Source organism: Bos indicus, chromosome 5, assembly GCF_029378745.1.
Source record: "Bos indicus isolate NIAB-ARS_2022 breed Sahiwal x Tharparkar chromosome 5, NIAB-ARS_B.indTharparkar_mat_pri_1.0, whole genome shotgun sequence".
NCBI lineage: Eukaryota > Metazoa > Chordata > Mammalia > Artiodactyla > Bovidae > Bos > Bos indicus.
In genome coordinates this window covers 91,306,349-91,319,568 of record NC_091764.1, presented here as the reverse complement: position 1 = coordinate 91,319,568, position 13,220 = coordinate 91,306,349, and the positions used below count along the sequence as shown (strand labels likewise).

Sequence of the window (13,220 nt, the reverse complement as noted above, 5' to 3'; positions counted from 1 at the left end):
TCAATGGACATGAGTTTGAGCAAATTCCGGGAGTTGGTGATGGACAGGGAGGCCTGGCGTGCTGAAGTCCATGTGGTCTTGGACACAACTAAGTCGGACACAACTGAGCGACTGTACTGAATGAGAACATATTGTATAGCACAGGGAACTCTATTCAGTGCTCTGTGGTGATCCTAAAGGGAAAAGGACATCTGAAAGAGGGGATATATGTATATTTATTGCTCATTCCCTTTGCTGTACAGTAGAAACTAATACACTATTTTAAAGCAACCATACCTCAATACAAATTAAAAAAAAAAAAAAAACAACCTGGTGGCCTGGGCTGCCCAGTTTAAGCAAAGAAGCAAACCCTGTTCCTCAGGAGAACTGCAGCCCATAAATAGCTCTCTGCCCAGAAAGACTTGCCCAACTTCAGGCTGAGGTATTGATACTCGTGATTCTTCAAGACTGAGGACGTCCCTGAACCATCTGGATTTGCTTCAAACCTCGTCCTTACTGTGGTGATGACATCCACCATCCTGGGAGGTACTTAGGTGTGCTCAGTCATGTCCGACTTTTTTGCAACCTCATAGACTGTCGCCCACCAGGTTCCTCTATCCATGGGATTTTTAAGGTAAGAATACTGGAATGGGTTGCCATTTCCTTCTGCAGGGGATCTTCCTGACCCAGGAATCAAACTGGGGTCTCCTATCATTGAAGATGGGAAATTATAATTTTGGTAGAGAAGGGAAAGGAAAGCACAAAGGGTAAGTAATAAGGAGAAGAAATATAAGGCCTGGGGAACACAGTGTCAGCAGAAGAAAAGGGGGAAGAAGAATAGTGGTAAGCAAGGAAGGTTCAAATCTGAGTACTGAACCTCTTAACAGCAGCCTCAATGTTAACATAGGGTATCAATGTATTAATATCTCCCCTGTAGGATAAAACTGAAGAGCAAAAACCTTTATATGTTGATTGTCACCAGTCCCAGAGCCATGGTAGACCAGGACTTGAACTAACTCCAAGGAAGGAAAGAAAAAACAATACACTATTTCCTGTACTCAAAGTGAGAAATGGAATATTTCCTGCCATATCAATAAACAAAGGATATCATCAGTGATTGCAGCCCTCCAATGTGAGCTGGCAGGGGGCTTCCCTGATAGCTCAGTTGGTAAAAAATCACCTGTAATGCAGGAGACCCTGGTTCAATTCCTGGGTCAGGAAGATCCACTGGAGAAGGGATAGGCTACCCACTCCAGTATTCGTGGGCTTCCCTTGTGGCTCAGCTGGTAAAGAATCCGCCTGCAATGCGGGAAACCTGGGTTTGATCCCTGGGTTGAGAAGATCCTCTGGAGAAGGGAAAGGCTACCCACACCAGTATTCTGGCCTGGAGAATCCCATGGACTTTACAGTCTATGGGTTCTCAGAGAGTCAGACAGGACTGAATGACTTTCACTTTCACCTTCTTTCAATATGAGCTGGTGAGCCCTGAGGGAACTCAGGAAGGAAAGAACACCTGCCATCAGACTGCAGCCACTCCCTATGTTGAGCCCTGAGGAGGATATGAAAACACAGAATAATGACCCCAGATAGCTGAGGTGCATATCAAAGGAAGGATTTCAGTGAGCCCAGACACTTACATCTTCCTATACTTAGAAAAGTACTAAACTACTTAAGATATCTGGTTTTCTTTAATTTACAATGAACTTTTGACATTCAGACTACCTACCCTTTGTAAAATTTCTATGTAACCTGGGTCCCCCTTGCCTCCTCAGAGCAATTCTCCCAGGATTACTTTAGATGCTACCTCCCAGGGCCAAAATCCTAAAACTTCCCATCAAACAGAACGTAACTCTCAACTTTTAGGTTGCATGTATTGATTCAGTTGACAAGAGTATATGTGCAGAAATAAATTGCCAAATACAAGTCTGATCTCTCTAATTCTCTTAAATTTCTCAGTGTTTCTCCTCTGGTTTCAAGACAAAATCCAAACTATTGGCATCCAAGACCCTCAAAGACATGGTTTCTTCCCCCGCCCCACCACCACTTCTTCCATGCATTTCACACTGTACTGTGCTCTGAATCAGTTACAATACAAATACCAAGCTACCTCTTGCTATTGTAAAGGCTCTTTCTTCTGTCTGGAATATTGTTTTCTTTTTTATTTAAGTTGGTTGGGAAGAGCCCCTGGAGCAGGAAATGCCAACCCACTCCAGTATTCTTGCCTGGAAAATTCCATGGACAGATGAGCCTAAGGGACTGCAGTCCATGGGGTCACAAAGAGTCAGACATGATCAAATGACTGAGCATGAGCATGAATTTCTACTAATCTTCAAAAAAATGTCCTTCTCTTGAAGTCTTCCCTATGTCCCTCTGTGTCTCCTCCCCACATCATGTTAGAGAGCCCTACCTAAGATTCCTAGAAGATTCTATACCTGCTTCTCTACTGGGGTTTATTACACCAGAATAAAACCTTTACGCATCCCTTCTAGAATTGTCTCAGATGCAAAGTCTGTCATTTGTTTCCCATATCCTTAGTACATATAGGGCTTCCCTGTTGGCTCAGATGGTAAATAATTTCCCTTTAATGTAGGAGACCTGGGTTCAATCCCAGGATCGAGAAGATCCCCTGAAGGAAGAAATGGCAACACACTCCAGTATTCTTGCCTGGAGAGTTCCATGGACAGAGGAGCTTGGCGGGCTACAGTCCATGGGATCACAAAGAATCGAACATGACTGACTAACACTTGGTATGTATAAGAGTGTCTGACTGAGGCCTTCAGAACTTGATGATTCTGATGAAATATGTTCATTTAATTGGAAAAAGGAACTAAGTATCTCCCTAAAACTAGGGAGAGCAGGAAAAGATGTCTTTTATTACAGAAAATATGCAAAATCTCAGGGCCCACTGCAGGGAATACTACAGCTTTTCAAAATGTTACATATTAATCACTTACAGTTTACAACATAAAAAAAAAGAGTAATGAAATCATCTTTCTCAAGTTTACAAAAAAATAAAAGTTCATTAAGTGGTTATTTTTTGCAAGGCATTACAAAAAGAACTTTCCCAAATAATTTATGTATAATTCCAAAATATATCTTTTGGGGACTTCCATGGCAGTCCAGTGGCCAAGACACCATGCTTCCAATGCAGGGAGCCAGGGTTTGATCCCTAGTAAGAGAACTAAACCCACACATCATGCAGTACAGCCAATAATAACTAAATAAATAAATAAAAATGAAAAGTTTGAATAATTTTTTAAATTTAAGAAATAAAATATATCTTTTACCTTAAGCCTATGACCCCCATGAAGGTAGATACTTTATTCTTTTTTTATTTCCAAAGCCTATTACTGGAAGATGGAAATGGGAACCCTCTCCAGTATTCTTGTCTGGGAAATTCCATGGACAGGGGAGCCTGGCAGGCTATGGTCCAAGGGGCCACATGGGGCTGCAAAGAGTCAGAGATAACTGAGCAACTGAGTACACCCTAAATTAGGAGCCTAGTGATCATATGTTTAAATGAATGATTGAATCCAGGAGGATAAAAGAACATATTAAAATAATTCTATTGTTAGTCATTCTGATAGTACACTTTAGAAAACAGAATAAAGGTCTTTCACGTTGTTACCATTTCCATTGCTCAGTTTGCTAGTAAAAAGATGAAATGTTACTTAATAAACAACATTATAAGAAAGCTGATCTATCTGATGAGAAAGCTGAGCTATCAAAGCCAGAACTTCTAACATAAAATGTAGCATTTTAAAATTCTCTCTGAAATTACCCTAAAAACAATGTATTCAAAATATAGTCTAGGAAATCTTATGACTTGCAACTTTTTCCTCAAACTCTGATATACTTTTCTTATGCTCCTTGGAAGAAAAGTTATGACCAACCTAGACAGCTTATTAAAAAGCAGAGACGTTACTTTGCCAACAAAGGTCCATCTAGTCAAGGCTATGGTTTTTCCAGTGGGCATGTATGGATGATGGATGTGAGAGTTGGACTATAAAGAAAGCTGACCACCAAAGAATTGATGCTTTTGAACTGTGGTGTTGGAGAAGACTTTTGAGAGTCTCTTGAACTGCAAGGAGATCCAACCAGTCCGTCCTAAAGGAAATCAACCCTGAATATTCATTAGAAGGACTAATGCTGAAGCTGGAACTCCAATATTTTGGCCACCTGATGTGAAGAACTGACTCATCTGAAAAGACCCTGATGCTGGGAAAGACTGAAGGCAGGAGGAGAAGGGGATGACAGAGGATGAGATGGTTGGATGGTATCACCAACTCAATGGACATGAGTTTGAGTAAACTCCAGGAGTTGGTGATGGACAGGGAGGCCTGGCATGCTGCAGTCCATGGGGTCTTAAAGAGTTGGACACGGCTGAGAGACTGAACTGAACTGACATACCAGTTTAAATTAGCAGGCAACTTGTTCTTTCCCCTTTTCTTATTCCCTGTTTCCTTCTGTCCCTAATGCATGCATGCATGCTATGCATGCTAAGTACTTCAGTCGTGTCTAACTCTGCGAGCACATGCACTGTCGCCTGCCAGGCTCCTCTGTCCATGGGATTCTCTAGGCAAGAACACTGCAGTGGGATGCCATGCCGTCCTCCAGGGTCTCTTAGGTCTCCAGCACTGGCAGGCAGGTTCTTTACCACTAGCACCACCTGGGAAGCCCTAATGCAGATACAGTAATCAAAGGCACCTAAGACCCAGTCTTCCCTGAAGAAGGCCTTTGTGCATATCTTGGAGTCTAGCCTGAAGAAGGGAGCTTGAGCACACAAGCTGCTGTGCAGAGGACACATTCCTTGTCCAGAGGTCACACCTCTTGTCTAGAGGACACACCCCTTGTCCAGAGGACACATTGGCTCCAGTAGCCAGGGGGCTTGTATTTCTGGGTTCAGCTGAACCGTGGCAAATATAGAGAAATATAACCTCTTAAAATTGAAAAGGATACTATTTCATATTCAGCCAAAAATCAAGACTGTAATCTAAGACTAGCTATGTGAATTGAAATGACAGGAGATATTTCCTAAAATTAGCTTGTGCTGTGTTGTGCTGTGCTTAGTCTATCAGTTGTATCAGACTCCTTGTGACCCCATGGACTGTACCCTCCAGGCTAATCTGTCCATGTGGATTCTCCAGGCAAGAATACTGGAGTGGGTTGCCATACCCTCCTCCAGGGGATCTTTCCTGCTACAAATTAAAAATAATGATTAAAAACAATTTTTTTAATTTAATAAAGGGATTTTTTAAAGAAAACTTAGAGAACTACTGCTCAAGTCAAGATTCAGTAATTAATTTTGGAAAAAGAAGTTTAGAATATTTTGCCAGGGTCATGAAGTTATATGTGCTTTACTCAAGTTTTATAATAAAATTTCACCTTGTCAGAAAGTAAATTCATGTCATAATTTATGTCAACTATTAAACACTTAGGAAATCAATAAATATAATGTAATTTTCTCTATTTTTTTGAACAGTCATGATGTAGCTTCAACTAAAATTTACTTGGTGCCTACTTTATGCCAAGCCTGATACTAGGTACATTCACAAATGATAACATTTAATATTTAGAACCATCCTGCAAAATAAATATATTAGTATCCCCATCCTGCAGATTAAGACATTTGCTCAGAGATTTCTGACTTGTCAATCAAGTACTGCACAACTAGGTTCTCAGAGACTGAAGACTCTCTACACCCAGTAAGCTTGCTAATGATAACAGCTCTGAGACACTGAGCGTCTTTGTGTTTGTGTGGACACCAAAAAAAAAAAGATTCACTGTGATTCATTTTATTTGGTCTCACTAATAGGTGTATCTTTGCCGAGTGGACAGATCAGCAACATAAGTTAAAGCAAAAGAGTTGGATGTTTAAGATTAATCTTGAGCTATCTAGAATATTCAGTTAACCAATATACTTTCCCTAGGCATACTACTTAATCAACATTTTAACCAATATACAGCAATTTCACCTAAGGCAACAAAGTATTTCTATTAGGAGAGTTATTTAAATAGAAGATAATGGTTTACCATAATCATCACTCTTTTATACATAATTCATGCTTCTAAAGTATCTGAGGTCATTTTAAAGGGGTTTTTGAAGTATTCTAAGGAATCTCTGCTCCTCTAATTTTTATAATTAACATTGTTTTCATAGCTACTTTAAAAAGGTTTTGCTATACAAAATAGACCTTCAGCCTGGCTATGTCCAAATAATCATAAATTCCAATTAATGAGCTATTTATTTAATTGTTATACCTGTTGAACATTCTACATAATGCTTTTCGATACAGCTTGCGTTTTACTCAAGAGCATTTCAAAGACCTATCTCTATCTTGCAGCTAATTCAAAGCAACTTGAAAATCACTAAGATTTACAGTATTTCACATTAAATACAGATTTAACATATTACTACCTCTATATTGTGCTGAATGTGAATTTTATTAAACCAGAAAGCACACAGCTGTTTCTCCCTTTGGGCAATACCACTGGGTTAAAATTCTATGTGTAAAGGCCTTTCACATAAATTTGTGTTCTTCAGGTGTGGTATTAGAAATTAATCAAAATTCTTATCTCTTATGGCAGCACAAGCTACTTGGAGCCATAGAAGCAACTCTGAATTCTTTGTCTTTTACAGCAGTCTCCTGAGAAGTTCAGTTTTTCTTTTCTGAACCTCCTCTTTTGGTTAGTAAACCTGAGGACTAAATCTGACTGAGAGAAATGCTTGCTCCTGTGTTTCTGCTTATTTTCTGAGCAGAGCCACCAATTGCCTTTCTTCAGGACTAGCTCTTCAAGGATATTTACATGATGAAGAGATAGTTCTTCATTCCAGAGGAAAAAGCAGGTTTGTTTACCGTCCGGGATAATAACATTAATAACGACACCCTCCGCGGCAAAGATCAGACAGGCTTATTGCCCATAATAAAAGCTCTGAGTTTCTTAAGCTTTCTTCTGAGGTCCCTCTCAGGTAATACACCCACTGTATGTGCACATGTCACCAGGCCCTCCTCATATCACTTTGGGAACAGGGCCAGGAGAAATGGCAGCAAAATGGTGATAGCCTGGCAACTGGTATATTTGGGAGTACCAAGCTGTCTTTTTTCTCTGAACTGGAACCTGCCTGTGCAAGCATTCCTGGAACTCTACCAGGCTCACTGGTTAGCCCACGTGTGAAGTAACAACAGGGGCTTCCCAGGTGGCTCAGACCATAAACAATCTGCCTGCAATGTAGAAGACTTGGGTTTGATCCCTCAGTCAGGAAGATCCCCTGAAGAAGGACATGGCTATCCACTCCAGAATTCTTGCCTGGAGAATCCCACAGACAGAGGAGACTGGAGGATTACAGTCCACAGGGTTACAAAGAGTTGGACAAGACTGAGCAACTAACACTTTCACTTTCAAAGTAACACAGGCTTCCCAGTATAGGTTAGTTGCTAACAATTTCACCACAGATTGTGTTATCTGGCTTCCCAGTTCCAAGAAACAAAATCATACTCAAGATGTCTACCCTTCCTAACTGTCTGGGTTGGCTAGTCTAGTATTCTTGCCTGATTCACCAAGAAATTTGCCATCTTCCTAGTAAAAAAAAAAAAAAAAAACTCAGCTCTAACATGCAGCTTTTTCTTTTTTTCATGATCTTTCCATTCATCCTCTAGTGACAGAATTGAACCAGGTTCCCTTCCTACTAATTCTTCTTTAAACAAAGGGAAGTGAAAGTCACTCAGTCGTATTTGACTCTTTGCGACCCCATGGACTATATACAGTGGGGTCTCCAGGCCAGAATACTGGAGTTGGTAACCTTTCCCTTCTCCAGGGGAGCTTATGGTATAATTCCTTGAAGATGAGTAAAATATGATTTTTATCAAGATTGCCCATGCCTTCTATAAATCACTAACATCCAATCCAGTTACCATTTCATCATTTATATGATTTGATCTAATCAGATGACAAATCTTAATCTGATGTGAACATCTATGCATTCCCAGCAGATTGTTCTAAGCAGATAACCTGGTATTATTTCAAATTTTATCAACAACTCATTTTTCCTCTTACCTAAATGCTTTCCATTTTGATTATAAATATATCTAACATAATTAATTGCTTTAATTTCTCAGAGACTAATCTTTCATATGTATTTTCTGCAGAAAACATACAAGTAGCTATCCACATTTCCTTATATTGGATGAAGTCCTTCCTAGGGTGGGATATGCAGGGGACAGATATTATCTCACCTTAAAAATATATTTCACATGAATAGTATTGCACTGAATATCTAATTTTTCAAGTAGTTTCAGAGCTTTTTCTAGAGTAATTTTTCCACCTTTGAAGTCATCTCGAACCATCAACAAAAACCATGTAGGAGACACACCAAAAAAATAAGTTAAGGAAATTCTCACAGAAAGTCATTAAGTACTTAAAATGACTAAAGAATATTTTGTCTCTCTTCAATTCAATGTTTTTCTTTTTCTTTTCAGAGGATAGTCTATCTCATGCCTAAGTGAGAAAATAATTATATGGTAAATAATATTTAAAACAAAATTAAGTAGGTACTATTTAGTGTTAAAGGTATGAAAGGACTTAATAAAATAAGAATTATAGGAAAAGAAGAAAAGTTAACATTTGAGAAATCCAGCTATTACTTGGGAAATACAGTCTATTTTCTGAAGACATGAACATCAAGATCTTTCTATCACTTGATCTCTCTCAGGGTTAGTTTCCTCATCTGAAAAGTGGTCAAATTAATACTTCAGGAAGGTAGGGGCATTAAATGAGCTCATAATATATCATTCAACATAGTATGTTACTGAGAGTTCAATAAATAGTAACCATGTCTGATATGATTATTACCATTATACTAGCCAAATGTCCAGCTACTCACATGCCTCCAAAAGCAACATTTTAAGGACCATCAGAAAGAGGTCTTTTTTTTTTTCTAATGCCATGATGAGTGTCTAATTAATATGAAGGAGAAAACAAAAATAATCAAGCTTGCTTTATCTACAGAGAAACAACAAAATTTAGGACACTTCAAATTGAAAAAATAAGATTGAGAAGGATTAATATGACAGCCTATAAAATCATGAAAAGTATCAGTAAAAATTGTTCAACAATGCACTCAATTTCAGATTGTTAGAACTAATAGGAAGCCCTTCAATTTAATGGCTGTGACTTAATATGGCAAAGCTCATGTTATAAGAAAAAGATATAGGAAGGTAGGGAAATTAAAGAAAAAAAAAAAAAACTCAGGATGCAAAAAGAAGGAAGCAGTTTATACTCAAATGAGAGAAACAAGCTCAGGAGTCTTCAAAGGGGATAAATCAAGAGAAAGAAAGAGGAACAGAAAGGACTTCTGAGTGGATATTTGTTCTCCATATTTTCATGACCTGAAGTTTGTTCCTCCTCACTTAGAAGCTTCTCTCCATTATGAGTTGTTGCAGGTTCCAAATATAATTAACTCTGCCGCTTGGCAAGAAAGGGATTCCTTGAAACTCATCCGCTGTTGCCACTGCCCCTTTTCTAGAAAGAAAGCAGAAAACACAGTGGTTTGTTGCCTTTGTTCTTTGCAGCTAGCACAACACTAAAATCCCCCAGAGACTGTATGGAGGTTTGTGGTCTCTGCACTTCACTGCCCTTAAAATTTTTCTGGCTTCTTGCTTATGTTCTGACCATTTCCAAACCCACAATGTTTATGAGAGAGGCAACCCTTGCCGTCCGGCATTTTCCCATGAACAGCCATCATCTCTCATTTTATTTTTACTATTTTGTTTAAACCCCTCAAACCTTTCAGGATAACATGCTTCCACTGGGTTGGGGACAGTTATTCTGACGGTCTGATTACAAATCACTGCCATTGTGGTCTCCAAAGCGTCAAAGAGCTTCCAAATACTCCTTAGAAACTCCGGGATGCTTCTCTTAGATCTATGACCACCTATGCAATAAACACACCACTTTATGAAGAAGGCTGTTCTGGAGGCTAAGTTCTTAAAAATTCTTCAAAATTCGTATAGCTGGTTGGCCGGGCACCACGCTGTCAGGTGACTGTCATGTTTTCCTTTGGGTCCAAACGCCCATTGTGATCTCATCAAAAGTTCCATACTTCACAGAGCAAGTTCCTTTATGACTTCATCAGGAGACTCAGAGCTGGCCAGACAACTTGGTTTTTGCATGGTCAGACATGGTAATCTTAAGCTTAAATGTTTAACACCTGGATGGGAAAGGTGCCCCATGGAATGTTCTCTCATCCTCTGAACACTGTTTATTCCAGAAGCTCTGCTTCTGCCGCAACCAAACATGTCACGTAGCACTCTGAGTAGGAAAGAGAAAGAAAAAGTAATTCGCAGACTATTGATACAGGCTCCTCCAGGGGAATTTGTAAATGCCTTCGATGATCTCTGTCTGCTTATCCGTGATGAAAAACTCATGCACCATCAAGGGGAGTGTGCGGGCCACCAACACTGCCAAAAATACTCTGTCCCACTCAGCATTGATGGGAATGCTGTCCTCCTGTCTCACCACAATGTCGTGGGCGACTACAGGTTTTTCGATTACCAGAGCAAACTTTCTTTCAAATTTGACCTGCTTCAAAACCAGTTAAAGGACATCCAGAGTCATGGAATCATTCGGAATGAGACAGAGTACCTGAGGACTGTAGTTCTGTGCGCCTTGAAGCTGTATGTGAACGACCACTACCCAAAGGGAAACTGCAATGTGCTGAGAAAAACAGTGAAAAATAAGGAGTTCTTGATCGCCTGCATCGAAGACCACAGCTATGAAACAGCAGACTACTGGAATGGGCTTTGGAAATCAAAATGGATTTTCCAAGTCAATCCATTTCTAACCCAGGTAACAGGGAGAATTTTTGTGCAAGCTCACTATTTCAGGTGTGTCAACCTACACATCGAAATCTCCAAGGACCTGAAAGAAAGCTTGGAGGTAGTGAACCAAGCTCAACTGGCTCTAAGTTTTGCAAGACTTGTGGAAGAGCAAGAGAATAAATTTCAAGCTGCACTGTTGGAAGAACTACAGGAGTTATCGAATGAAGCTCTGAGAAAAATTCTACGAAGAGATCTTCCAGTGACCCGTACTCATATTGACTGGCAGAGGATACTCTCTGACTTGAATCTGGTGATGTACCCTAAATTAGGGTATGTCATTTATTCAAGAAGTGTGCTATGCAACTGGATAATATAAAGGATTGCTCCTGGTAACTCTCTTGATCTGATTCAGTTGTGTTTCCAGGGACAGCGGGTGGGGGAGGCACTGAGGTTATTTTCCTAAAGTTAAGAACCCACAAGATATGTCCATCACTTGGCAGATGTAAATTTTGGGGTGATTTTTGGTTTTACTTTTTTGGGGTAGAGGCACATCACACAATTTGTAGGAACTTGGTTCCCCAGCCTAGAACTGAACCTGAGCCTTCAGCAATTGAAAGCAGAGTCCTCACCGCTGGACCACCAAGGAATTCCAGATGAAAGTTTAAATTAGGGACAAGTCTTTCAAATCATTTTATTCAAGGAATATTTACCAGTAACTTAAGGAAAGGGTGATGGTAATGTGTTTCATGGTAGTGACAATCACAAAGCCAGAAACATTTATTAGAACCTAAAATGACTTTGTAGAACGTGGCACCCAGAAGTATTAATATAGGTAGCCAGAGTTAAGGCTGTGTGAGTGTGTGTAGGAATGACTTTTGACTTTCTTTGTAACTGGAGAAGGCATGCAAACAAAAGTCATTCTGCAAATGATAATTCACCTAACTCAACTCACCAATAAAGGGGTAGATTTCAATCAGTGACATTAGGGTTGGATGGTCCATGAAACCAAAAAATATCAAAAATCTAGCTCATATGAAGGACTACTGGACCCATGACCACTCCCCCTCATACCCCAACCCCTCAAAAGAATCTGGAATTACTCTAATCTCCAGGCTTTTCTTCAAAGAATCAAGTAGAAAAGCTTGATTCCCCAGCTTATATAGTCTAGCTCTTGTGAAGTCATTTATACAAGAATTAGATGCTGAACCCTGTGCTAGATGATTTACAACAATTTTTTTGTCATTAGGCTGCTACTAGTGGTAACCCCATTTTATATGAGAAGAATCTAAAAATGGAGTCACTTAATTCATCCAGGCACATGGTGAATGATGAGTGTTACTGACCCCTAGCACTCTTAATCTCTAGGCCAGGGTCCCCAATCTCCAGGATCTAATGTCTGATGATCTGAGGTGCAGCTGATGTAATAATAATAGAAATAAAGTGCATAATAAATGTAATGTGCTCGAATCATCCTGAAACCACCTCCCACCCCTGGTCTGTGGAAAAACTCTTCCATGAAACTGGTCCCTGGTGCCAAAAAGGTTGGACTCCGCTGCTCTAAAGCACTGCAGCTCTCGGGGGAAGCCCGTTTCATTAAAAGTTGTGAACTCTACTCTGCAATGACTCAGGTAAGCATTCCACCCAAAGGATACCACTCCCAAGGGAACTAGAACTGATGGGTCGCTGTTTTCTAGCCAACCAGTCCCCTATCATTTGTCCCAGCAATGTTGCTGAACACTTTGTCTGTTCTTTAAGAATTCCAAATCTAAACCTCTCTACTAAGATTGCAGTTGAGCAGTAGCTGGGTCCCAGCCCTACATCCAACTTATGTGATAAACAAAGTGCTTTACAGTTTGGACCCATGCAACTGAAAAAAAAGGTTAAATTCTATTTAATGAACATTGGAGCCAATGTTTAAGGTTCCTCTACAAAAATGTCTAAATGTCATACCTCTCTTAATTGGTAGTAGATCTTAGAGAATCTCAGGAGGGTGACCCAGGGGTATACCTTTAAAACAACTTCCCTGTACCTATCCTCAGATTCTGAATTACTAGGTCAGCAAATCTACGCTTGAGCAATTATAGTGATGATTCTGATACAAGGGGCTATAGGATCACATTTTAAGATATATTGTTCTACTCTTAAAGTAACACATCTCTGCTTTCCATTTACTTAATTGAAATCATTTCCTATACAGCTACTGTCCACTGAAGGCTGCTTCTACTCCTTCACTGCATTCACCACACACAGGCCAAAGACATAGTTCTACCTTCATTTGCCATGTTAAAAATTTAAGGAAAAAAAACTAAAGAAAAGCAACCAAGAAAAGTGCTCTCATTGCACTAAAATATACCCATCTGACAAATTCTTTCACAAAACTCTGAATTGATATTATGGTTATATATGGAAGCGCTGATATTCCAG

At 39.7% G+C, this 13,220-nt stretch overlaps 2 protein-coding genes across 3 annotated transcripts in view; one reads left to right on the top strand and one right to left on the bottom strand.

The window, feature by feature from the left end:
- The window catches only part of PLCZ1 (phospholipase C zeta 1), a 48,826-nt gene extending 38,771 nt beyond the window's left edge, over window positions 1-10,055 (bottom strand). Inside the window, exons 1-3 of one of the 2 annotated variants that reach the window (XM_070788629.1) lie at window positions 9,928-10,055; window positions 9,344-9,498; window positions 8,214-8,337 (exon numbers count right to left, since the gene is read on the bottom strand). In XM_070788629.1, the coding sequence (XP_070644730.1) occupies window positions 8,214-8,337; window positions 9,344-9,354 (135 nt within the window). In that variant the 5' untranslated portion in view covers window positions 9,355-9,498; window positions 9,928-10,055. Of the gene's footprint in view, window positions 1-8,213; window positions 8,338-9,343; window positions 9,499-9,927 lie in introns of those variants that run through there. The other variant, XM_070788630.1, reaches the window with a different exon arrangement.
- Window positions 10,056-10,126: 71 nt separating this feature from the next.
- On the top strand, window positions 10,127-11,201 carry CAPZA3 (capping actin protein of muscle Z-line subunit alpha 3). Its single transcript, XM_019960121.2, has one exon. It carries the CDS (start codon window positions 10,273-10,275, stop codon window positions 11,170-11,172), a length of 900 nt encoding a protein of 299 aa, XP_019815680.1. The 5' UTR covers window positions 10,127-10,272; the 3' UTR covers window positions 11,173-11,201.
- The last annotated feature ends 2,019 nt before the right edge of the window (window positions 11,202-13,220 follow it).

What these genes read in the sequence shown, in the direction of transcription:
- CAPZA3 (XM_019960121.2), top strand. Translation starts at nt 10,273, where the DNA reads ATGTCACGTAGCACTCTGAGTAGGAAAGAGAAAGAAAAAGTAATTCGC.